Source organism: Pelodiscus sinensis, chromosome 5 (assembly GCF_052426305.1).
Source record: "Pelodiscus sinensis isolate ZL-2025 chromosome 5, ASM5242630v1, whole genome shotgun sequence".
Lineage (NCBI taxonomy): Eukaryota > Metazoa > Chordata > Testudines > Trionychidae > Pelodiscus > Pelodiscus sinensis.
The window spans coordinates 131,583,897-131,610,115 of record NC_143056.1 but is presented as its reverse complement, the minus strand read 5'-3'; the positions used below and the strand labels follow the sequence as shown (position 1 = coordinate 131,610,115).

General features: G+C 54.7%; 1 protein-coding gene across 1 annotated transcript; it reads left to right on the top strand.

The window, feature by feature from the left end:
- Positions 1–1,966: 1,966 nt before the first annotated feature.
- LOC149524397 (integrin alpha-D-like) lies at positions 1,967–26,219 on the top strand. The gene is made up of 30 exons (XM_089778909.1): positions 1,967–2,237; positions 2,474–2,588; positions 3,773–3,876; positions 4,199–4,263; positions 5,036–5,150; positions 5,405–5,535; positions 5,761–5,906; positions 6,914–7,064; positions 7,449–7,599; positions 7,978–8,051; positions 8,418–8,547; positions 9,209–9,357; positions 10,635–10,775; positions 11,624–11,830; positions 16,929–17,059; positions 17,347–17,504; positions 17,657–17,811; positions 17,953–18,084; positions 19,209–19,282; positions 19,654–19,795; positions 20,100–20,213; positions 20,294–20,373; positions 21,554–21,637; positions 21,785–21,863; positions 22,129–22,236; positions 22,370–22,453; positions 22,626–22,739; positions 22,943–23,035; positions 23,205–23,315; positions 23,476–26,219. The coding sequence occupies exons 1-30, from the start codon at positions 2,201–2,203 to the stop codon at positions 23,548–23,550; spliced, it is 3,450 nt and encodes a 1,149-aa protein (XP_089635035.1). The 5' UTR covers positions 1,967–2,200; the 3' UTR covers positions 23,551–26,219.

Genomic DNA, 26,219 nt, shown 5'->3' with positions numbered 1-26,219 from the left:
TATGTATAGTGTCCACGCCTGCCATGCCTCACCCCAGAACTAGCTGCATCGCACTACCACGCATGGGACTCTGCGATAAATAACCCCTCAACTCCACTCACGACAGGACCAAGCACCATCTAGATCAGTGTTTCTTAAACTTTTTAAGACTGAGGAACACCATACAATATTTTTTTTTATGAGGAACACCAAGTTTGGGGCAAAAAGAGCCAGGGGAAAGTTATTGAGCAAAAAAAAGGTTGCCTACCCCTTCAAGGGTGGCCATTTTGAATTCTGCTGTTCTCCGCGGCACCGTGGAAGACAGTTTAAGAAACGCTGTTCTACTGCTCTAGATCACGCCAGACAGATACTTGTCTAACCTGCTCTTAAATATCTCCTGTGGTGTAGATTCCACAACCTCCCCAGGCAACTTATTCCAGTGTTTAACCACCCTGACAGGCAGGAAGTTTTTCCTAATGTCCAACCTAAACCTCCCTTGCTGCAGTTTAAGCCCATTGCTTCTTATCCTATCATAAAGGCCAAGGAGAACAATTCCCTGCTCTCCCCGCCCCCCCCGTGACACCCTTACATACCTGAGAGCTGCTATCATGTCCCCTCTCAGTCTTCTCTTTTCCTGACTAAACAAGCCCAGTTCTTTCAGCCTTCCTTCATTGCTCATGTCTTCTAGACCTTTCGTCATTCTTGTTGCTCTTTTCTGGATCTTCTCCAGTTTCTCCCCATCTTTCTTGAAGTGTGGTGCCCGGAACTGGCCACAGGACTCCAGCCAGGCAGGGCACACCAGGCGAGGGATCCCTGTGGTCGGTTGGGAACGGCTGCATCTCAGTTCTGGGTGATACAGCTCCTACCCCAGATGTGACTGGGGATCCCTATACAAACAGTCCTCATAACACACACCTCCTCCCACCGCGTTGACGTTTTAAGGCAAAAGCTCTAGTGCAGACCTGGCCAGAGAGCTGTAGAACTGGCGAGGGAAAAGCAGAGCTCAGAAATCAGTCAGTCAATCTCATTTATAATTTCCCCTGTTATACTCTGGAGCCCAGCCCAGGTTTCAGGCACCCACCCCCCCATTCTCACCCGGAACTAGCCCAGCCTGGCAAAGTGGGAAGTGGTGAAACCACAGAGAGAGCCTAGTACCCTTTCCAAAAACTCAGTGGGGCCGTCTTTCATATCCACATGCCTGTCGATCTGCCCAAGACCAAAGCGCAACCCAGGCTGTGCATTTGTACAGGGATCCCTCACCCAGCACTGAAATGCAGCTGCCTCTGGGGTGGGACACAGGGGCAGATTATACAGTGCAGAGGTACAACTGGCTCAATACAACAAGCCTTTGTTAATAAGCCAAGCTATCCTCTGGCTCCAAAGGGTAAAAAGGTTGAATCCCAAAAGTTGTGTGTGTGTGTGTGTGTGTGTGTGTGTTTTCTGGACCCTTATGTGGGGGAAGGGGGGGGGATTGTAAATGGGAAGGTCTGAGTGCAGATTACTGTGGTTGTGCATTTGATTCTCTCTAAGCTGGTTAATACAGCTTTGTGTGTGGCTGTTTACCTGTGGGCGGGTGTGAGGTTGGGTTTTTTTAATCTCAGATGTGTATCAGGTTGTGTGTGTGGTAGCCACCTAGGGGCTGTGTTGACATCTAAGCGTGTAGCTGTCTTCCTGTGTGGTAAAGCTGCGTGGGCCATTCTCACTGGCCTTGACACACACAGTTTTCCCCCCTTCTCAGTGGGCCTGTGACAGTGGGACCAGCTCTGATGCCTTATGCAGATGCTCTGACCTGGGTTTAGCTGCGGCTTAATGGCCTAGTGAGGAGAGTCCCTACGCTCAGTGTGGGGAGCCAGGGCCCAGCTGGATCGGGGCGAGGGGCGGTGGGCGGAAAAGCTTTGCCTACGTGGGGACCCGAAGGCCCTTCCAGGAGCAGCTCAGCGTAGCTACATTCCTGACCCCAACTAGCTTCCTGCTGCAGCCCAGTGGAGCTTGGGGCCTGTGTCTCTGGGTGCACCTGTGACTCGGTGCAGCTCTGCAGGTGCCCGGGTGTCAGTGCCGCTGGGGTGTGTCTGTCTGTCTCTTCCGGGAGCGTTTTCTCATTGGCTGCAGTCCTGTTCCCTCCCAAGGGTTCGGCCTCCCACTCTCAGTTCCCCTGCGTGGCACTCAGCTGTGGGCTCGGCAGAGCTCTGACACCCAGAAGTCAACCCCCCTCCCACTGGGAATGGACCCCTGGCTTCAGCTCCTCTGCCTGTGCACGGGTGAGATGCCCACCGGTGGGTCGGGGCGAGGGGGGGCCCACAGCGGTGGGGAATGGGAGCAGCTGGGCTCTCAGGACTCCTGTCCCCAATTTGGGAAGGGGAGGAGATGAGGGGTGCAGAACCCGGGGGGGGGGGCTGGGAGTCAGTCCCACAGCCGGGAGGGGCAGGCCCTTTAGCCCCCACTGGCCTCCGCTCCCCGGGGAAAGCTGTAATCTGTGACCGCTTCCCCCCTGCAGCGCTGGCCCCCAGCCGTGGATTCAGCGTGGACGTGGACGGACCCATCACCTTCCAGGGGGCAGCCGCGGGGTTCGGGCAGAGCGTGATGCAGTTCGGCGGGGCCAGTGCTGGGAGGTAAGGGCAGAACTTGGGCTCGGAGGGCCCCAGTTACAGGCTCCCACCCAGCGCCCCTCCCCATAAAGTCTTCCTCTCCCCCCCCCCCCAACCTGCCTAAGGCTCTGAGAGGGAATTGGGGTGGGGGAGGGGTGTGGGCTCTGGGAGGCAGTTTGGGTGCAGGGAGGATGAGGGGTGGGGCTCGCGGGTCGGGTGCAGGCTTTGGGAGGGAGTTTGGAGCAGGAGGGGGGAAGCAGTTTGCATTCAGGAGGGAGGTAGGGAAGAGGGGGCAGGCTCTGGAGAGAGTGGGGTGTCTAAGGAAATGTGGGGGAGGAGGAGGGATGACACACTTACCTGGGGCACCCCCCTCTGGCAGTGGCTCCTGCAGCACCGGGGGTCTTTGGAGGCTGCTGCCCCCACGCTCCCTCCCCCCTCACTCATCTCCTGACCATGCCTACTGCCCCTGGGTGACTTAAAATGCCCGGGGGCCCTGCCCCCACCAGCAGGTCCCCCCAAACCACCGCAGGGACACTCATGCCGGCAGCCATGGGGAGTCAGAAGGAGGAAGCTGCTCTAGCCCCACTGCGCTGAGGATGGTGGTGGGGGCGGGGTGTGGAGGGAGGGATCCATGGGGAGTGGGGGCAGAGAATGGCTGAGTGGGGATGGCAGGAGACTCAGGGGAGGCACAGGAGAGGGATGCACAAGGTGGCCAGTTTGGCTGCAGCCTGGCTCTGGGCCAGGAATATTCCTGGTGTCAGGGCACCCTGGGCCCATTGATCTCACGGCCCCTGCTCTGGCAGAGGTGCGGGAAGTAGGATCATGGGGGTGATGCTGCAGCACCTCCTGATTTTGTGCCTGGTGTATGTGCCTGGTGTATCCCACCACCAGCCCATGGCCAGGGACCCCCCTGCTGCCTGGGCTCCCAGCCCCAGGATCTGTGCTCAGACCCAGGGACCCAACTACTGGTCCCCCTGCTGCTGCCAGCCCCTTGCCTGGGGCTCTGTGCCTGGCCCTGGCCCAGATCTCCCCATCTGTCCCCAGCTGGGGGCAGGGAGGGGCATGGACAGGTGTAAGGGGGGCACAGCTCAGCACCCCCATCCTAGACATTGTTGCAGCACCATGGCCCCTGAGGTACCTGCCTGGCTGGGCTGCACCTCCCAGGAGAGATGGGGGGCTCTGACCCCCCCCTTGCTCTCTCCCTGCAGGCTGATTGTCGGGGCCCCGCTGCAGACGGGAAACGTGAATGAAACCGGCAAAGTCTACACGTGTGACGTGGGCTCCCGACGCTGCCAGGAGATCCCCATCCAGAGTAGGGCCCTGCGCTGTGGGGTGCGGTGGGGCAGCACGGGCAGGCTGGGAGCTGGGGCACCTGGGATCCATCCCAGGCCCTGGGAGGGGAGGAAGCTCTGGCGGGGTGAGCGGGGAGGCTGGGAAACAGGATTTCTGGGTTCTAGTACCATGCAACTGCGGAGCAAGGGGGGAGCGGGGATTTGAAACAATTTGCCTTCACTTCCCCCCCGGTGGGGCGATAGCCGGTGGGATGGGTGGGGTGAAATGACTCAGACGTGCAGGGCTAACCACGTCCAACCGCAAGGTTTCTTACCCTGGTGCTGGCGCGTTTCCCCTCGCAGGGCCCCAGGACGCGGTGAACATGTCCCTCGGACTGTCCCTGGCTGCCCATGGCTCCCAGCTCCTGGTGGGTACTCCCGAGGGGGGCAGGGGCTCGGGCTGTGGGTTGTTTTCCTCCCCCCAGCAGTGGGTGTGGGCTGAAATGCCAGCGCAGGGACATCGTAGAGAAGGGACCAACCTGACGACCTCCCGGTGGTGCAGAGCAACTGTGCAACCTCCCAGAGCGATGATATTACGGGGGTGTGAGCCAGGAAATTCATTGTCAGATGACACAGGCAGGCCCCTATTGTCAGAGCGAATGATCTGACCACAACTACAGACTCTGTCCGCTCTTGTCAATCTCACCGGAACACGACTTTGTTACCGTGGCGAGGGGTGAATAACAGTGCGTGTGTAGGCAGGTGCTAGCCGCTAGAATGACTGTGCCAGGACGCTGTGCAGAAGGTGGTAACTAGATAACATCACTGTGATGACGGGAATGGGTTTGTCTGGGGGGAGGGGGGAAAGCAGATAATTAGGTGACATGAGACGTGATGTTGTGAGGGATGGGGGTAAATTGGTGATGTTGCCATGGGCACAGTGACTGTGTGATGACATTGTGACAGATGGGGGTATCTGAGTAATGTCACAGTAACTGGGCACATCCATAGCAGGGAGCATGGTAGCCAGGTGATGACCCCTGTCCGCTCTCTGGGAGACGGGTGCTGAGTCCCAGGTTCTGTTCTCTCCAGGGGCAGAGGCAGGGTCAGTTCCTGTGTACCCATGAGGGAACAGACTCCCCACCCCCACAGTGCTCTCCTAGGGGCGCCCAGTGACCTCATCCCTCTCTCGTGCCCCAGGCCTGCGGCCCCACGGTGCACCGGGCCTGCGGGGAGAACATGCACCTCAATGGCTACTGCTTCCTCCTGGACCAGAACCTCCGGCAGCTCCGGCGCATCCCGGACACACAGCCAGGTGAGGGGTGTGTGGGGGGGGGGGGGGAACTGGGCCAGATGGGCCCTTCAATCTGTTCTAGCTCTTTCCACTGAGTCCGACCATCCCAGCGCCTCTGTGAGGGTGGGGGAGGAGTTGCTCAGCACAGGCCCAGCTTTTGCCACTCAGTGCTCCAGTTTGGGAGCACCCACCGGGATCCCGGATCACAGGTGTGGCCGGACAATGGACGTCTGGACACTAGAGATCCAACCGGCTCTTCTTCCCCGTCCCCTCAGAGTGCCCGAAACGGGCCATGGACATCGCGCTCCTCATCGACGGCTCGGGCAGCATCAAACCCGTGGACTTTAGAAAGATGAAGACGTTTCTCTCTGAGATCATGAAGCGTTTCCGTGGCACCGACACGCAGGTAACAAGCAGAGGCAGAACCCTGCCTATTTACCTGCCCCTATCAGGCAGGGCTGGCCCCAGGGCAGCACTAGGGGGTGCTGTGCTGCAGGGAGCTGCAATGAATTTTGCATCCAAAACCAGGAACCCCCGAACGCCTGCCTCAGCCCTTAACTGAGTCTGATTCCTGCTTCTCTGACCCTTCGCCCCTCGGGCTGTTTCTCTCTCTCCCCGCCCCCCTTTGCAGTTCGCGCTCATGCAGTATTCTGATACATTTAAAGAGCACTTTGACTTCACGGAGTACAGCAGAAATCATGACCCGGACGATCTTATCCGGAGAGTTGAGCAGCTTCGCAGATGGACACACACGGCCACCGCCATCCAGAAAGTGGTGTAGGTATCGCCCCCCCCTCCCTGTGCGAACTCCATAGGGAAAGGGCTGCCATGACTTGCAAGCTAAGATATAGAGACTCAGGACTCCTGGGTTCTTTCCCCAGCTGTGGGAGGGACTGGGGACTAGTGGTTAGAGCAGGATGGGCTGGGTGGGCATCAGGATGGGTGGGCTCTGTCCCTGACTCAGGAAGGGGTGTGGGCACTAGTAGGTTAGGGCAGAGCTGGGAGCAAGGACTTCAGGGTTCTATGGCCAGCACTGAGCCTCTGTTGCTGTGTTACTTTAAGCCAGCTCCACTTCGTGCCTCAGTTTCCCCATTGGTAAAATGGAGACAAGGACACTGAGGACTTTGTGTATGGCAATGCCAAAACAGGGGGTGGGACCTAGGTGCTATTATGTATCAAGTAGAACATTTACCTGTCATTGCCTTGGTCCTTCAGGGCAGGGAGCTGGTGCTGTAGGGGTGTGTGTGTGTGCAGGAGTCAGAGCAGGGCCTTGGGGGTGTGGGGAGCTCCGGGCAGGAGGCCAAGGTCATGGAAGGGTCTGTGAGTGAGGGCTGGAGGTTGAGGAGGGGCTCACGGTAGGAGGTGGGGTTGGCCGCTGACTTCTGCCTGGTGGCAGCCCATGGCAGCAGGGACTGCGCACCCCACCCTCCAGGTTGTCCCCAGAGTCCAGTGGGGGAATCTCTCCCTCCCCCTGGTTCCTCCGGGGTGGGGGTGGGGGGCAGCAGAGGCTGTCTCCTGGACAGGAGGGCCCCACTTACCTTGGTGGTACGACTGCCCCCAGCGGCCACTCCACATCATGGCTCTCCCTTGCAATCACTGCCCCCAGTGGCCACTCTCAGATCACATCCCTCTGAACTGCAGCCCCTCCCTTTGCATGTTATGGAAAACAGTCCCATTCCTGGCACTTCCCATCTTCCTGGCACAACCAAACCCCGACCTTGCTTTAAGTTAGGAGGAGAGGAAGCTGCAGCGATAACCCGCCCATGTGTTCCTTCCATTTCCAGGCAGGAGCTGTTCACTTCTGGGAGCGGCACTCGAGATGAAGCCACCAAGATTCTCATTGTGATCACAGATGGGGAGAAAAACGACCTACTTCCTTACTCAGCCGTTATCCCCGAGGCGGAGAGAGCTGGGATCACCCGCTACGCCATTGGGGTGAGCTGCGGCCAGGCAGAGAGCTGGTGCAGGTCTGAAGCCAGGAACAGGGTGGAGGGGGGAGGTTGGTTGCTTCAAGTGTGGGAGGGCACAAGCGTTGGGACAAGGCGCTGGGCCAGTGATGCTATCGCAGAGCCGGCCTTTCACTAGCCTGACTGAGGAACAGATTCTGATTCCGCACACTCATGCTTGGTGAAGATGAGCAGCATTGTCCAGTCTAAGGCGGGGAGTCCAGTCCACGTGCCCACTCTGCTGGGCTGGAAATGCAGGGTGCTGCAAGGGGGCATAGGCCAGGGTTAGATGGGTGGGTATGTGCCCAGGGCTCTTGGCTGTGACTGACACTGATGCCCTGGTCTCCCCTGCATTTTCCTCTACTCCGCGAAGGTTGGCCAGGCCTTCTCCAGCGATGCTGCCCAAGGGGAGCTCCGAGAGATCGCCTCTGCACCCGCCGACCAGCACGTCTTCCGGGTGGACAATTTCGACGCCCTCCAGGGCATCCAGAGCCAGCTGCAGGAGAAGATCTTCGCCATCGAAGGTACCGGAGTCAGGGCAGGGGCCGCACTGGCCCTGACTCTCTAGAGATGTGTCTCCAGGCCCAGGTGGGAGGGGGCTGCTGGGAATCCAGAGCTCAAATAGGCCCCAAATATTGTCTCTCTTTCCCCATCCAACATCTACCTATTGCTCTCACTCCATGAATACTGCTGATACGCCATGATTTGCCATCCGGGGACACCCAGGCAGGGGCCTGTCTGGTTCAAAGGACTGAGGGATGCGATACAGGGACCTTCTTTTCTCTCTGGATTGAAACCAGCCTCTAGGTGGGGGGAGGGGCTGGCTCTGGGGAGCAGGGATACTGGTCCTTTCCCCTCTATGATTGTTTATCCCGTGTCTGTCTGGCTGTCTGTCCCCCCAGGCACCCAGTCCCAGAGCAGCAGCTCCTTCCAGCTGGAGATGTCTCAGGCGGGATTCAGCTCCCTGCTGTCCCCGGTGAGTGACGCCCGGCCCTAGGGCCTGCCCCACGCTGCCCTGATGGATCTTTCAGCCTAAGGATCCTGAGCCTGGCTTAGGGCCTGCAAAGCTGCTGGCTCTGCTGCCCTGCACACTCCTGTGCATCTCCTGGCCCCCTGCTGCCCATGGGTGACTCGAAAGCCCCAGTGACCCCTGCAGGAGCGGTGTGAGAGCTGCTTTTCCCTTGTTGCCTCAGTAGGGGGTGCTCTCTCCCCCCCAGCAATCCCCGCTGTCCCCTGTCCTGCGCTGAGCCGTGCTGTGCTGCAGATGGTGCGGGGATCTCGTGAATCTCTCCTGGGCAGCGCATTATCCGTCATCCCTCTCTTTGCCGTGCGTGTCGTTTAGGAGGGGCCGGTGTTGGGAGCGGTGGGAGCCTACGACTGGTCCGGTGGGATATATTTATATGGGACCAGTGGGGAGCCGAGCTTCATCAATGTGTCCAGAACCTCCAGCGACATGGATTATGCTTACCTGGGTAAGAACCCAGGCTCTGCACCCCCCTCTGCAGCCAGACCTGCCTCTCTGCCAGCAAATCGCACAGAAGGTTTATTCATTGACAGAGACACAGCGTAGCACCCACTTGCTGCTAATAAAGGGAACCAGGAGCAGCCAGCACAATCCACCTTGGGGAGAGGGAGGCCCAGGGCCAGCACCCTGGTCCCCCTCCCTGCATCCTCCCCCAGCCCAGAGTAACTCTCACACCCAGCATCTCCAGCCCCGCCCCCGCCTTTGTTCAGATTCCTGGGCAAGGTGTCACCTGGTTGCTCCTTCACCCAGGCTCAGGTTACAGGACAGTCTGAGCTATTACTGGGTACATGCTAAGATGGGGCAGTCAGGGCCGGCTTCCCATTCAGGAAGAGCCACTCCCAACATTCCTATCCCCAGCTGTGTTCCACTGCAGGGCCCAGGGAAACTGAGGCACATACACACGGGGTCACAACAGAGCAGCACAGGACAGTAGGAATCACACCCGACATAACAAAGTGAACCAAGTGAATACAATCCCCCCCACGCCACACAGGCACTGCCCCATCTAAGTGGCGGTTGTATCTCCATTCGGGGCAAGGGATCCCTGTGGAGCACTGTCCTGTGGCTGTTTCCCATCTCACCTCTCCGTGTCCCTCTGTTCTTTTGAGGTTATTCATCTCAGGTCATCACCGCCCACGGGCAGAGCAGCTACGTGGTCGGGGCCCCTCGCTACCAGCACGTCGGCAAAGTCGTCCTGTTCAGCCGAGATACCAATGGCGGGCAATGGGCAGCCAGCTGGGCGAAGGAAGGAGCTCAGGTATGGGGAGCATGACACACAGGGTGGAGCCGGTGTTGAAGGAAGCCTGTACCATTCTGACACCCTGTTATAGTGTGATTGGGTCAGGAGGACTCAGGCAGGGGAAAACTTTCACGAGTTTAGAGAACTGCACCGCAGCTGAGAGTCGGCATCTCCCCAGCATCCCAGTGCCTGATATTCAGCTGGCCTTGTCTGCTCTCAAATACTCCTCACTGCTGAGGCTGTGCAGGTGGAACCCTTCCGTGAGGAGGATACCTCTGCCAACGGGAGGCTTCTCCCATTGGCCTAGGTAATCTCCCTCCCCAAAGGTGCATCCCCACAGCAGCGTTATTCCGGAATAACAGTGCGAGCGTCTACACAGCAATTCCGTTATCAAGGAATAAATTTGAAATAACGGGCAGCTGATTCTGACTTCTGTAAACCTCATTCCACGAGGAATAACGCCTCTTCCGAAATAGCTATTTCCAAATAGCTGTAGTGTGGACGCTCCACTGCTGCTATTTTGAAATAGCTCCTCCCCTGGCCATTCAAAGAAATTCCTCCCTCATGAATCCTGGGGCTGTACATTGGGGTTGTGTGTCCATATTAGGGGATCCTGCCTCAGACTCATTTTGAGGCTTCCCTGGAGTGTAGACGTGCTATTTGGAAATAAGCTATTTCGGAGTATTTCTTGCAGTGTAGACATACCCAAGAGACAGTTGCTAGGTCGACAGGAGAATTCTTTCATCTATCTAGCACCAGCTGCCCCACAGGGTAGGTAAGTTTACTTGTATTGCTCAGGCGGATGGATTTTCCTGTCCCTGAGCAATGTAGCTATACCAGCCGAATTGGTTAGCTTAGACCAATCCTTAGACAGAACTCATCAGACTAACAGAAAGAAACGAAGACAGGGTTAAAACATTACTGACAATAGGCACAGGGTCTGAGCAGGATTGCACCTCCATGAACACTGTCTGCTTCTCCAAGATCTTCTGCCTACGCATTCCAGCTGAGCAGGATTCACAACAGTGACTTAGAGGAGCGCAGATAGTGCTACTTGGGCAAGCACAGTCTCTAAAAAGAGATGCACCACAATGTGCATTCAGCAAGATGCTGCCTACCTTGGCTTCTATGTCCCGGTGGACAGAAAACTGACAGTAATGGCACCACCTGCTGTGCCTAAAGGGGGGGTGAGGGAAGAGGATGGATGGAACCTGGGAATGGGGGCAGGTGCTGGGATGCTGTTGGAAGAAAATGGAGGAGGTGACTAAGATGGAGTGACTTCATTGCCCCTCCAGATTGGCTCATATTTCGGGGGTTCGCTGTGCACTGTGGACCTCAACAGTGATGGGAAGACGGACCTGGTTCTGATCGGAGCCCCTACGTTCTATACACCTCTGAATGGAGGGCGGGTTTATGAGTACTCGGTTAGCCGGCAGGTAGGACGGATGGGCTGTGGGTCGTGTTTTACGTGGGCAGCCCTGGGGCTGGGATATTGTGAAAAAATACAGCTATAAAACTTTAAAAACTTTTTAAAAATGCGCACCAAAGACTAAAGATAACATATTCAGCTACCAATGTAGGAGAAAGATTCGATGGCTAAGTACGATTCAAGGTAGTTGCTAACTGTGAGCCGTCCAATCTTTCTTCTACATTTCTAGCTGAAAACTCTCTGTTTACCCTTTTGGTGTGCTTTGAGAGAGATTGTCTTTTTTAAAAGTTTATATGTATTCTTTTTGGTCTTAAATGTGGTGTGTTTCCACTACTAAGATCTGCAAGGTTGTTGCCCTTCCGGTGCTCGGGGGCAGCGGGCAAGAGCCGCCCATTCCGTCTTGGGGGCAGCTCTGCTTCCACCCTGGTGCTCTGGGAGCTCAGCCCTCTCCGTCTCCTCTCCCTGCGCTGTGATGGCTCAGCCCTCCTCCTTCCCCTTCCCCTCCCCTCTCCCCGTGCTCTGCGGGCTCAGCTCCCACTGTCTCTGCTCCTCTCTCCGTGCGGCGCTGCACAGAGCCAGGCCGTGTCGGCGCGTGCACAGGAGTCGTAAGTTGAAAATCCCGTGACAGACAGACAAGAACAGTGGCTGCTTAATACAAAGATTGTCTAATGAACACCATGCTCCTGTGAGAGAGGCGGGAGGCTCGGTGGAGGGGGCGCTCGCTTGACAGTCCATGCTGGCCCCTGTGCCGCGCTGGAGGGTGCCCTGTTGCTGGGAGAGGCTCAGTAGGGGGCGCTCACCCACACAGTCAATGCTGCTCTATTCCCCATGTGCCTCTTTGAATCTGGCCTGCAGGGGGTGACGCTGAAGTATAGGAGCACACTACAGGGCCAGACGGGGCAGGCGTTCGGGCACTTTGGGGCCAGCATGTCTGAAATCGGGGACATCAGCGGGGACGGACAGACGGACGTGGCCATCGGGGCCCCCACGGAGAACGACAATCATGGGGCCTTGTACATCTTCCATGGGGAAAAGAGAGGCCTCAGTCCCCAGTACAAACAGGTGAGACCAGTTCATAGGACAAGGTGGGATCAGCACACAGCCCTGATGGGATGTTTTACGGGGGCATCCTTGGTGGCGGCCATGGGTAGTTGAGTGGTATGGGTTGTTCTGGGAAATTAGGGTTCAAATTCCCTTTCTTCATATTGTGAGCCTGGCTAGCTCAGTTGGTAGCCTGAGGGCCCAGGGTTCAAGTCCCTGGTCTGGTAAAAGGGCCTTTTTCTGCATTGGACTTGATGTGCTCTCAAAATCCTTTCCAGTTCTAGTTCGCTGTGATTCCTAACCCTTACTCTCTGCTGCCCCCTCCTGTCCCTTACACGGTCCAACTGCCCCGGCATGGGACTGCTCCTGTTCCCACAGGGTGAGAGCAGGACTGCATTGTCGAGTGAATTATTTACATAACAGACAATTGTGTTCCCAGGTAAATACATAGTGATGTGCTGGGCACACCTGAAAAGCTGTGAGAAGGTCTACAGGGCTAGTGTTACTAAAATGGCCACCTGAAAAGCAACCAACCAGCTAGAGCATAGTCTAGATCTTGTGAGCCTGACCACCCTGGAAAGAACTGGGGAGGCCGGGGTACCCACCATACCCACGGGCTTCCCAGAGCTGTGGCATGATTTCCAAATGCATCTGGATGAGCCTATGAAATAGGCCTCTTTACCTGCCCAGTTCCTTCTCTTTCCAGCTCTATCCCCACCCCCCCCTCACACACATTTTCCTGAATCTTGTTTTAAGATTTTGTCTTTACTCCGATGGATTCTTAGAAGCAAAATTGGGTTGTTTCCAAATGATGGAATATGAGACATTGCTCCATATTCTAACCAGTCCAAGAAGATATAGTTGTAGTGATAGGGTTGTTGGTGGTTGTCTCTCGGGAGCCGAGGAAGACATTGTGCATTTCATTTGTGGAAACACATGTGGCTTGGGAGCCCAAAGGTCGAAGCACACATGCGGCTACAAATAGGACATGGGACACTGGTTGTCAGGACAGGAAAGAACACATCTCTATGTCGTCTTTCACGTGCAGCTGCGAGGCGTTGGCAGCGGTCATCCTCAAACTTTGTCACTGCTTTCCTTGTAAGGGAACACCAGTTAGTCCTGTTTGCAGCAGCTAGTTCAAATTGTCAAGACTGAAGGCCTGTCCACTGCAAGTTGGTCTTCAGGTTATCCTTATACCTCTTCTTTGGGCATCCCTATTTGCGACTACCACGTACCAGCTCCCTGTAGAACAGCTGCCTTGGGATCCTGCTTTCATCCATGAGGAGAACATGGCCAGACCTTCGAAGCTGGATCTGGAGGATCTTGGCTTTGATGCTTGTGGAACTAGTTCTATCAAGCACTTCTTGGTTAGTAATTCGGTCCTGCCAGCATACTCGCATGATTGATCGTAGGGAGCGCATGTAGAACTGCTCCATCCGCTTGAAGTGCCTACATTACAGGGTCCATGTTTCACAGCCATACAGGAGAGAGGTGAGGACCACGGCATCATATACTTTGAGTTTAGTTGACAGGCGAATATCTTTGTGCTGAAGAACTTTAATACGCAATCTCCCAAGTACCTGACTGGATCCTCGCTGTAATCTCTTTGTCAAGGGATCCATCACTTGATATTGTACTGCCCAGGTACTTAAAGCTGTCCACTACCTTCAGTTGTGTACCATCAATAGTGATACATGGCTGTGGAGGAGCACTGTTTGGAGCAGGCTGGAAGAGGACTTCTGTCTTTCCGAGGCTAATTGTGAGACCGAACAGTTTAGATACTTCAGAGAATCTGTCAATGATGGTCTGCAGGTGGTTCTCTTGGTGTGCCATAAGGGCGCAGTCATCAGCAAACTGCGCTTTGGTGATAAGCCTCTCCAGTGTCTTGGTCTTTGTAGTAAGGCGTCTCAAATCAAACAGTGAACCATCCAAACGGTATCTGATGTAAATACCAAGATCTAAGTCTCTGATAGCATGCATGAGGCCTTGAGTGAAGAACTGGTTAAAAAGCACTGGGGCAAGTACGCAGCCCTGCTTTACGCCATTGGAGATGTTGAATTTCTCAGATGGTACACCAGCCGAGAGTACCTCTCCTGTCAAGTCATCGTGAAACAGCTTGATGAGTGAGATGAACTTCGGTGGGCAACCCAGCTTCCTGAGGATGTGCCTCAATGCATCTCAGTTAACCGTGTCGAATGCCTTCGTCAGATCAATGAAGACAGAGTAGAGGTTCATATTCTGCTCAAGGCACTTCTCTTGCACCTGTCTCATTACGAAGATATTGACAGTATTGAGATATTGACAGTACTGAGATTAGAGCAGAAGCCACATTGTGACTCGGGGAGATTCACTTCTGAAACTGTCAAAATCAGCCTGTTCAGGATGATGCGGGCAAAGATTTTCCTGGCAACGGAAAGCAGCGAGATACCACTGTAGTTCCCGCAATTGGCTCTTACACCCTTATTCTTGTACAGAGTAACTATCACGGCATCACGAAGGTCAGATGGCATTTCTTCCTCTTCCTAAATACTGGTCAAGACATTATGAAAAACCTTAAGTGACTCCTCATTAAATGCCTTGTATAATTCTGCAGGAATTCCATCCTTGCTGGATGCCTGCCGCAACTCATCTACCTGATGGCCTTTCTAACTTCGTCAATAAATGGAGGCTCTCCCAGGTCTTCAAGGGTTGGCTTCTGAGGAATCTGTTTCAGTGCTGACTGATCGACTGATGATGGACGATTCAGGAGCTGACTGAAATACTCTTTCCATCAGTTATTAATGCCAGCCTTATCCCTAATCAATGTGGTTCCATCTGCAGACAACAAGGGGGCAAAGCCAAACTTGGAAGGACCAAAGACTGACTTGATGGAGTTGAAGAACTCCCTTGAGTTACTTAAGTCAGCATAGTGTTGCACCTCTTCAGCTTTCTTCTCCCACCACTGATCGTGCATTTTGCGGATTTCTCACTGAGCCTGGGCCTGGAGAAACTTAAACCTGTCTTTCTTAGAGATGGAGCCTGGGTCATTCTGCCACTCCATAAATGCCTTGTTCTTCTTGGCAAGCAGGTCCTCAATAGCACTGTTATTCTCATCAAACCAGTCTTGATGATTGCGTTTCTTGGGATCCAGCATTGACTTCGCTGTGTCCATCACCATTTCTCTAAACTGGCTCCACTTCTGGGTTGGACTTCCAATCAGTGGTCCATTGGCAGTCAACTTTTCATCAAGGCTTGACTGGCACTTACGCAGATGAGAAGGCTGCTGGAGTCTGGCAATGTTAAAGGCTGTTCGAATGAGCTTTAGGCGCTTTGGGTGATGCTGAGTGATGTGTATTTAGAAAATAGTGCGGACAAGCCTATGGTCAGTCCAGCACTCTGCTCCTTGTATGGCTCTGATGATAAGGACATCTCGAATATCACGCTGATGAACAATGACAAAATCTATTATGTGCCATTGTTTTGATCTAGGGTGCATCCAAGTAGTCTTGTATTTGTTTGCCATCCTGAACACTGCGTTTGTGATGAGGAGGTCATATTCTGCACATTTGCTCAACAGTAATAAGCCATTGCTGTTCATCTTACCAACACCATGTTTGCCTAACACTCCTTCCCATCGACTGTGGTCGCAGTCAACTTGGGCATTGAAGTCTCCCAACAAGATCAACTTGTTGTTGGCCGGCACTGAGCACAGAATGGAACTGAGATCAATATAGAACTGTTCAGTTGTCTCCTCTGTGCTGTTCATGATGGGAGTGTAAGCACTGATGACTATTGGATGCCACTTGTGACTAAGGGGTAGGCGTAGCTTCATAAGCCTCTTGTTAATACCGACAGGCAGGTCCGAAAGTTGTTTCATCAGACAAGTCTTAACGGCCAGACCGACTCCATGAATCCTATCCTCATTCTGCGCTTTCCCTTTCCAGAAGAAGGTGTAATCACTAGTTAGTTCAGTGAGAAATCCTTCTTCAGCAAGTCTGGTTTCACTCAAGGCAGTGATATCAATACCATAGAGTGAAAGCTCTTTAGCGACTAGGTCTGTTCTCCAATGAGGTCTTACTGTGTCCTCACGGTCCGTGAGCGTACAGACATTCCATGCTCCCATTACCAACTTCTTCTTTTTTTGCACAACATAACCTGTGCGTGAAAAATATTATCATAGTGAGAAAGCCTTTTCACAGAAAAGATCCCACTCTCTCGGCCTCAGAAGTCGGAATCCAGTGGCACGAAAAAAATCGTTGCTTCTGGAGACTATCTCGGCTGCATTGGATGGCCACGTCACCTTAAATGCGTTGACATTCCCCCACGCACTCCACAGTGCGCTGCTGCAATGCCTTCTCAGCCGTTGAATCAAAAGGATTTCCTCCATCTGATCCATCGAAGCCATCTTCGCATGCTGGGGTGAGCAAGTCTCTAACTCCCTGAGGATTTCAGTCCCATCAGTTACCCTCACCTGGTTTAGCCGGCCTGTCAAAGCCCTTGCCCAGGGTGTGGCCATTGCTGCATGTAAAGCAACTATGTGGAGCCACAGGTGAGAGCTGGGTGCAGGTAAAAATCAATACTAGCATGCAACCCCATACACCCCAGTGATAGAGTATAGGTCCGGATACAGACATATTGGTATAGATGGGATGTTCCTGTAGTAGAAGTTTAGGTATGTTTGGTTTGGTTTGGTTTGGTTTGGTTTTTCTAGATTTATATTATTTAAAAATATCTATTTCAGAGAAAAATGCAGGAGAGCCACCCATTGGCCTCCCTCACCCTCCACTCCCCTCTGGCAGGCCTGGGAGAGACGGAGAGGGGGCAATTACCCTGGGGTCTGGCAATTTAACAGGGCACTGGGCTCCCACCCACCGCTGCCAATACAGCAGCAGCAGTCAGAGCATCGGCTCCTTTCAATCTCTGCCAGAACCCTGGGTAGCAAACTCCGGGCAGCGCTGCAGGGCTGGCTGGAGGGGGCTTGCACCAGCCCCGCCCCTTTCGCACCAGGCCACACCCCTTGCAGGGCACGGAGCCACGCCTCCACCTTGCCCAGGCAATTCTGTTGGCCGCCTGCCCCCTAGTGCCCGTTACACAGAACAGCTGCCCCTTCCCGTCCCCGACTGCTCTCTCTGCCCCACAGCGCATAGAGGGGGCGCAGTTCCCCAGCAGGCTGCACTACTTTGGCCAGGCCGTCAGTGGCGGGACAGACCTGACGGGGGATGGGCTGCCGGACATCGCGGTGGGAGCACAAGGGCAGGTCCTGCTGCTGAGGTGAGTCCCTGTGTCCTGGCCCTGCCCCGCCGGGCAATCTCAGACAGAGCCTGGACATGGGTGTGTGGGTGGGTGCCTGTCACCCCCTGCTGGAGAAGGGCAGGATAACAGCGCGGCTGCCTCCTTCTCTGCCTTCCAGCATCTCCTCTGGCAGTGATGTGTGTCCATAGCCCGTCTCTCTGCCTACTGGAGGCACGTCCAGGCAGGTTGGGAGGCTCAGGGGAGGGACAGGGCCTAGCCCCAGTGCAGGGAGTGGCAGGATGATGGTTCTGTTCCCCACCTGGCAGGTCTCGGCCAGTGCTCAGAGTCGGGGTGTCCATCAGCTTTCAGCCCCCCACGATCCACACCTCAGCCTTCGACTGCCAGGAGCAGGAACAGCTCAACACAGAGACCAGTGGGGCAGAGGTCTGCTTCACTGTCACGAAGAGCACTAAGGACAGCCTAGGTTGGACCAATCCTACCCCCCAATTCTCTCCCACTCCCCAACCTCCTAGTCCCCTGTCTTGGAGCAGGATTGGAGCCAGCGCAGGCCCGTGTCCCATTTGCCCTTGAGCGTCCTGCTCTCAGCCTCTGTCCTGCATTTCCTCTCCCCCGTAGGCAACAGGATCTCCAGCACCATCCAGTACAGCCTGGCCCTGGACCCCGGGCGGAGGAAGATCCGAGCTGCCTTCGGCTCCACCGGCCCCGTCCTGAGCAGGGAGCTGAAACTGGGCATTGAACGGAGATGTGAGACATACCCGATAATGTTACCTGTGAGTTTGTGTGGGGGGTTCCCAGCTCCTCCCCCTCCTGCTGTGTCTGCCCCTGCAACCCTGCCCCTTGTGCCAAATCACCCAGTGAACAAACCTCTCCCGGATCCGCCTTTCCTCATGGGTCCCTACGTGTCTCCCCAGCTCTGCCCTGAGGACACCCTGACCCCCATCACTCTGCGCCTCAACTACACCCTGACGGGGGAGCCCATCGCTAACACCAACGGTCTCAGACCCATCCTGAGCGAGGACTCCATACTGGTGCCTGTAGGCTTGGTAAGGCTGCAGTGTTTGTGACGTTGTAGTGACTCTGGTTTTGATTACGGTGTTGATGTTCTGTGTTGATGGGTAAATTTGTAACGTGGGTGACCGTGCTGAGTGAGGTTGAAATGATTGTGTTATTAATTGCATTGGTGGTTAGGACTGCAATGGTTTTGGTGATAGTATAAATTGAGGTTGAATTAGCTGGATTAGTAGAGACCTTGGTTACAGGCTGAGGCTGTAGTTATTGTGGTATGGGTGATGTTGGTTCAGAGTGTGATCACCTGGATCAATCAGTCTTCAGCTATCGCAGAGTGTAATAGTTCTGGTTATGTGTTGATTCAGATTGGTCTAGTTTTTTTCTTATGCTGTCTGGTACAGATTGCATTTGTGATGGTGGTGATAGTATGGAGATTGTAGTAGTATTAATAACAGTACTGGTTGAGTTTGTAATGGTTGTATTTGTTACTGTATTGTTACACACTGTACTAGTGGGTGGCAGTGATTGTAGTGGTGTTGGTGACAGTTTGATGTTGTTCTGTAACTATTGTTTTAGATTCTGTTGATGTATTATTACAGATGAAATTTTAATGCTCATAGTTAGAGTGTTAGTTGTTATCATGGCTGCATTGAAACAGTGCTGTTTCAGATTAGGTTCACAGTGGTGGATGGTGTTATTGTAATGATGTTGGTTACATTGGTGACTGAGGTTGCAGAGATTCTGTCATTTTAACAGATTTGTTGACACTGTATCGGAGGTAGCGGTGAAGGCGATGGTTGAGACAGTAGTGGAGGTGCTAGCATTGGCAGAGGCTCCTGCATTTATATTACTAGGGACAGTGTTACCTCAGAGAGTTTTGAAGTTTATGTTGGCTGTGGTTGAGATGGTAGAGAACTCGTTGACAGTGGTGGCTGAAGCATAGTGGGTCTGTTGGAATGCAATGGTGCAGGTCACAGTGTAGGGGGAGAATGCAGCCATGGTGCTCTTGGTAACGCTGTTGTTTCAGACTGTATTGCTGGTGGTGATGGTGACAATTGAGATGATATGATGGGTGAAAATGCCGTCTGAGTTTATTCCAGTCCCCTTCTAACCTCATGCTCCCTTCCCTCCCTCTCTGCCTCCCGGGATGTCTCCCTAGCTCCCGTTTGAGAAGGACTGCGGTGACGATAAAGTCTGCACTGATGAACTACACATTTCCTTCAATTTCTCAGGGTAAGCCCCCTCCCCCCTTCTTCTCCCCTTGCACTCACAATAACTTCCATAGTGGGGACTGTCTGGCTTAATCAGGCCTCAGATCTGCAACACCCAGCTACAGACCTTCCCATATTTCCTGGGGCATTAGACAGGGCACCAATACAGGAGGCGAGCAGCTCTTCAGTCACCAGCTGGGAATTTGTATCAGATGCTCACACCCTGCCTTAGTGCCCCCCAGTGGCATGAGGGGCTGTGTGGAGATCCTGGTTGTGGATTGCTATGGGAAGCTCACAGCACTCATTTCCCCTGCTGGGCATTGCCCCATTGAAGCTCACAGCAATGCTGGGTCACTGCTCTAAGGAAACTCGCCCCTTTGTGTTCCCCCTTAGCATGAGCACCTTGGTGGTGGGCGCCACGCCTGAACTCAACATCACCGTTTCCATCCAGAACCGTGGGGAGAATTCCTACAGCACCACAGTGCGGTTCTTCTACCCGGCCGCGCTGTCCTACCGCCGGGTCCTGCTGCTCCAGGTACCACACCCTCTCTAAACACCACAGACATGGGAGACGGGATACAGGGCATGGGTGTGGGTGATCAGCTGGTGCAGGGAGCAGGCATGGACTCAGCAGGAGGTGCTGTGCTGCAGGAAGCAGGGAGGGGCCCAGCAGGCGGTGCTGTTCTGCAGGGAGCAGGTGGGGGAATCAGCAGGGGGTGCTGTGCTGCAGGGAGTAGGCAGGGGGCCCAGCAGGAGGCGCTGTGCTGCAAGGATCAGACAGAAGTCCCAGCAGGGGTCGCTCTGGACCCTGTCTCTCACTGGCTGGTCCCTATGCTCAGTCTAACAGGAGGACCATGGCCATTAAGTGCAGTTCAGCCGTGAGCTCGGAGGAGCAGACTCAGAGGAACAGCACCTGCCACATCAACCCCCCCATCTTCTGGAGCGGAGCCGAGGTAGGGGTGTCCCTACCAATAGCCTGTTCCTGCCCGTCCCCCGGGGCATGGCTCCCTCTTATCCCACGTGTGTTTCCCAGGCCGTCTTCCTTGCCACCTTTGACGTCTCCTCTGAGGCCGACCTGGGGGACAGGCTGCAGATGACAGCCAGCGCCAGCAGGTGAGGGGGGCAGGCCGCAAAGGGCATTGTGGGAAACTGTGAAGAGGGGTAAATGGATCAGGCCGTGCAGTGAGGAATGGTGCATAGGTCAGTGTACTGATGTGTGATGCAGGACACATGGGGCAGGTTACAGGTTGGTGTGATGGTGCAGAATCCAGTGAAAGGCAATCAGCAGTGTTCTATTGCAGTGCTGTATGCTGCAGTGCAGTGCAGTGATCTGTGAGGGCAATGCAGGGATGTGTTGTGCATGGTGCAGTGCATGGCATGGTGAAATGCAATGGTAGGGGGCAGTGTCAAACAGAGGAGTGATGCGGGTCACAGTGCCATTGAGTGGAGGGCAGTGCACCTCAGTGGCGGAGTATTCATTGCAGCATGGTGATGGCTGCCACTGCAGAGTGGCATATGCCATGAAGCCAGGCAGAGCAGTCAGATACAGCCGAGTGCATCGTGCACTGGTGTATGGCAGTAGAGGCTGGCTACTGCACACTGAGAGGTGTTGTGCAGTGCTGTGTGCTCAAAGAAAGGGGGCATAACACAGTGCAGTGACCTATACTTCAGCGTGGGGCACTGATCTGTACCCAAAGCAGTGGAGCATGTTGCAGCCCATGGATGTAACCTGCAGAGTCATGCCATGGTATATAATCCACAGCACTGACAGCTGGTGCACTTCAGTGCAGTGGAGTATGGCGCAGCTCACTGCCTATACTGCAAGGTGGTGTTGTGGGCTATGAAACAGAGCAGTGACATATGATACACTGCAGTGGAAGTGATGTAGGTGTAATAGGTGCAGTCCTATAACAAAGGCTGCATCCAGCGTGGGGCAGTGATGAATATCCCTGGCCAGTGGTGTTTGTGGCAGTGCAGTGATGTATGTTGCAGGCCAGGGCAATGGTCTATGGTACAGTGCGATGGAATATGGTGCTGTGAAGTAACATACACTGCAGTGCAGGAGAGTGCTGCGGACCCAAAGCTGTAGTGTGTTTTGCAATACAGTGACTTACAGTGCAGGGAAGAAGCAATTAATGCAGAGCATTGCGGTGTGGTACAGGGCAGAGGAATAGGTCTTTGGAGTGCAGTGCAGTGCAATATTGTGAGGGGCAGTGGGTTACAGTGCAGCCTTCGTGCCAGGTTATCTGGCTGCATCTCCTCACATCTCTTCTTTGCCTTCCCCTCCCCGCAGTGACAACGGCGGCCCCGTCACTGAGCGCATGGTTCACCAGGCGGAGCTTCCGGTCAAGTACGGCATCTTCATCATCCTCAGCAGGTAGGTCAGTGCAGAGACATTGGGAGAGAGCCCCCTGTTGGGCCCCTTCCTGTTCCCTGCTGCACAGCGCCCCCTGCTGGACATGACACCCACTGCCACCCTCCAGCTCCACCCATCACACTCCCATCTCCCTCGTTCCTCCCCCAGCCTCGAGGAGTCGACCAAGTACGTCAACTTCTCCGCCAAGGCGGCAGAGACAAGTGCACCAGTGACACATCGGTACGAGGTGAGGCTGGTCGCACAGCGTGTGAGGGAGAGGTGAAGCTGGGGGTTGTGGGGGGGCTCAAAGGAGGGGACGGGAGTGGAAATGCCTGAGCTGGATCTAGTGATTTAGAGCATGGGGGAGACGCAAGGGGCAGGGAGCCAGGACTCCTGGGTTCTCTCCCCAGCTCTGGGAGGGGAGCAGGGTCTGAGGGGTAGAGCCGGGGCCTGGGGGTCAGAGCTGCCGGGTTCTCTCCCTGCAGTTCCTAGGGGGAGTCTGTTTCTTCCAGGTGAAGAACCTGCGGCAGCGAAGCGTCCCCCTGTCGGTCACGTTCCAGTTCCCCGTGGAGCTGAGCGGGGTCCGTGTGTGGGATGCCTCTGAGGTCGTCCCCTCCAAGGTACCTGCCTCTCCCTGGGCTTGTGTGTGTGAGATGGGCCCTGTGATACCTGCTGTGCCCCACAGCGCCCCCTGCTGGGGTGAAAGCCCCATTTCCACACCCCCATTCTCTCCATGTCTCTCTCTTGGCACAGCCCCAGCTGGCTCAGTGCACCAATGAGGCCGGAACACCTGGTTCCAAGGACTTTGTGAAGCTGATGAGCGAGCGCCCCCTGCTGGTGAGTACAGGCCAGTGTGGTACCAGCAGCCCCTTTGCCCTGCACAAACACAGACAGCGAGTGGGGGGCTGGGCTGGGGGAAAGCCTCCTGCTACAGACAGACCCTCACCACCATGGCCATTCCAAGTTCCTGCACGTCCCTGCCTCACCCGGTGATATTCTTCTGCCCCAGGACTGCTCTGTGGCCACCTGTAAGAAGATCCGGTGCACAATCGCCTCCCTGGAAATGCAGCAGCCGCTGGAGTTCATGATCAAAGGGAACGTCGGCTTCCAGTGGGTCTCCCAGGTACGAGAGCTGCCTCTGCCTCCTGGCCGGGCGGGAGACTCCCCTTTGAACTGCCCTGGTGCCCTCCCCAGAGGTAGCTGCATCTCAAGGCCAGGGATTGCTCCTGTACGACCGGCCTGTCGATTGCTCTGGGACCCCTGGGGTGACGCTCTGGGCAGGTCGGTGTCATTTCTGGTCAGGGACAGGGAGTTTCTCTGTTCCAGACTCAGCAGCAGAAAGTGACCCTGGTGAGCGAGGCCCGGATTGAATACGAGGAGAAGAAATACACCCAGAAGGAGGGATTTGTCCAGCGCCAGGTACCAGAGTGACCGTGCTGGGATAAAGAGAGTGTGGGCTAGTGGTTAGAGCAGGGGGGCCAGGTCTCCTGTCTCTGCTCTGGAAGGAAGTGGAGTCTGGTGGTTTAGAGCAGAGATGGGAGATGGTGGCAGGAGTCCTGGGTCCCCATCTCACGGCTCCTCCCCGCAGGTGCAGACGATGGTGCAGCAGCTCGTGGTCTATAACTACCTGCCCATCATTGTGGGCAGCAGCGTGGGAGGCCTGGTCCTGCTGGCTCTCATCACTGCAGCCCTCTACAAGGTGAGGGGGGCAGGGCTTTCACCCCTTCCCCACAGCCTGGCCCTGTCTCTCTCCCAGCTGGGGAGAGGGGCAGAGGGAGGCTCCCAAATCCCATCTCCCTGCTCCGGGCGGGTGTCTGTCTGCCTGGCTCTGACCATCTCCCCCCTCCCTTTCCTACCAGCTCGGCTTCTTCAAGCGCCAGTACAAGGAGATGATGGACAGCGCGAGGGGTGGGGATGGGACCAGCCTGGACTAGAGCGACTCTGCCAGTGTCTGCCCCAGCCCCCACATCCCCAAGCAATAGCCCCTCCCACACATGGGATGCTCTGGATCTCCACTCCCCCACATCACCCGCCATGGACCACCGTCAGTCTGCACCCCGATGTGCTGCTTGCTCTCAGACCAGCCCCCTAGGACCACCGTGTGGGGTTGGCAAGTGGACTCCTGGGTTCGCTCCCAGCTCTGGCTAGGGAGTGGTGTCTAGTGGTTAGAGAGGGTGGCTCAGGGACCAGAACTCCTGGGTTCTCTCTCTAATGCAGGGCTGGGGAACTTTTTTCAGGTTGTGGTCCCCTGACCCACAGAAAAATCAGCCAGGAGGCACAGAACAAACCCTCATTGACATGGCCACTCACTGAGAAGCAAAAAGACCCTCTCCCCACTTTCCCCTGACACCCCAGGGTCCACGTCTCTGTCGGACCCTCGGGTGGCCACTGGGGAACATCTAATAAAGCCAAGCTCTTGGTGTGATCTGTCTCCCACCCTGAGTACAGCGGATGTTAATGTGGGAGGGAAAGGGGCCATGCTGTCAGCTCTGGGCAAGGCTTCCGGCCACACAAGGGAACGAAATCTCCCCTACAGCAGACTGCCGCGGGGTACTCGGCTCGTCGCTCACCAGCTCTGCCTACTGGCCACTCTGAGGGTTCCCACTGCGCGGCCAACGCCCCAGCGCAGCGGACGCATCTTGTCACCGCCTGGCTCTCTCCCCACACTCGCTCCCGGTCGGCTGCCCCCGGCCGCAATAGCTGGCGGGGGAACATTGGCCTCTCCCTTGGCTTCCACCCCAAACCCTCCAGTCTGCAGCTTCCTTAACCTCACTGCTCTCACTCCCAGAGCACTCCCTAGCTTGCCTCCCCTCATTCCAGACCTACTTCTCCTAGGTCTCAGGATTCCTGCCTCTCCTTCTGTCTCCCTTCCCTGACTCGCCTCCCCCGGCAGCACTCCCTGGTACCACTCACTAGGTTTGATGGAAGCTCTGCCTGGTGCCTCTCAAACGAGCTTGCTTCTAATTAGAGGCCTGCTCCTAACCTAAATTTCTCCCTCATTTGCTGCTTAATTGGGTCTGCCTGGCCTAATTCAACCCCCTCAGAGCCAGAGTGGGGCCCTGATTGAAAAGGAGAAAATAAATTTCCTTCCCTGGCAGATTTACCCTGTGGAACTCACTGCCACATGAAGTGAGGAGGCCAAGCGCTGTGGCTAGAGAGAAGGAGAGGTTGGTGTGGACCCTACACCATGTGAGGTTACTTTGTTTTGCAAGCCCTGGGACCAAGTGACGGCAGCTAGCCCTCAGTCTACTTGGCTTATTGAAAGGAAGATTGAGGGGTGACGTATGTGCAGTGTTGAGAGAAAATGCCACATCCAAAAGAGCTCTATGATCTAGTGCAGAAAAACATTGCTACAAAGTGCTGCTAGCTACCCTTGGGCCCATCACCAGTCTCGTTGTGGCACCCTCCACTGGCAGACCTAGACTTTGCTCTGTCTGGGGCACAGCCTAGCTGTTTACCCCCTAATGTGGGCAGCATTCATTGACTAAGAGATTTCCAGCACAGAAAGGGCCACTTAGTAAGACCTCTTTTCTGACTCAGGCTTTAGGGCTGCCCAGGATTAATCCTGGTTTGAACCACACCTACAGCTTCCCCTCAGGCACAAAGTTTGTTACTCTGTCAAAAAAAGGTATTGAGTTAGTACCATTAGTTTGACCCAATTTGTTCTCGATAAATTCATGCTGGCTGTTACTTCCTCGGTGTCTGCAACTTGATTGTGTAATTATTTGCTCCATTTTCTTTTTGTTTTAGTATGTTTTTAAAAATGGGAATTCTATCAAGTGTTATAACCAACAAGGACAATAGTAAATTTATACTGAAGTTAAGCTGAGTGGCCTGTAATTCTCCGAGTTGTCCTTATTTCCTTTCTTTATAGGTTGTCACTATATTTGCCCTTTTTCGTACAGAAAATACAAATAGCAGAGCTGTAGTTAGAATTTTAAAAATTGTTTTAGTGACACATTTTGTTAAAATAAAAACATGTCAGTTGGGTATAAAGTTGGCGATCATAGACTCCTAGGAAGAGACCTCAGGAGTCATCGAGTCCAAAACCCTGCCCAAAGCAGGATTGACCCTGACTAAATCATCCCAGTTATAGGCTGACCTACTGGTGATGGTGATCAGTTATGTATTCATGTCAATTCCACAATTTTGTTTGTTTAGTTGATAATGTTAAATGATTTTTCTAGGCTGTTTGTGAAAAACAACATGGAGTCTGTCTACCAGCTGACCTCAGGACAGGGAGGGGCCCTCCGCCTCAGAGTGATAAACAAGAACCGGCACAGACCGGAATTTCCCGCCTTTTCTTAGTTACCTCAGAATTGGTCCCCACTGAGGAGCTCACAGGGCAAAACTCACCTCAGGGGTTTCCCGCCCTGAAGGTTTTACAAGTCCAGACACAGCCTGTGGGGGGTCCTGTCCATCTGAGTGGCCAGTTGGGACATTAAGGGTTTTACTGGTCACTTCCACTGTTTCCTTAAAGATTATTAGTTTGCATCGGGTTTCTCCCCTGCTTTTCCCTTAATACTGTAGCAAATCCCTAATGCAGTGTCTTCTTGTTTTCACCTTGAATTTGAGTCTGTTTTCTTTTATCAGCCTGATTCAC

Excerpts from the sequence above, each read along its gene's own strand:
- LOC149524397 (XM_089778909.1), top strand. The coding sequence starts at position 2,201 with ATGGACCCCTGGCTTCAGCTCCTCTGCCTGTGCACGG. Across the intron at positions 18,085-19,208 it reads TACTGGTGCCTGTAGGCTTG|CTCCCGTTTGAGAAGGACTG; the intron begins GTAAGGCTGCAG and ends ATGTCTCCCTAG. Across the intron at positions 22,454-22,625 it reads TGAGCGAGCGCCCCCTGCTG|GACTGCTCTGTGGCCACCTG; the intron begins GTGAGTACAGGC and ends CTTCTGCCCCAG.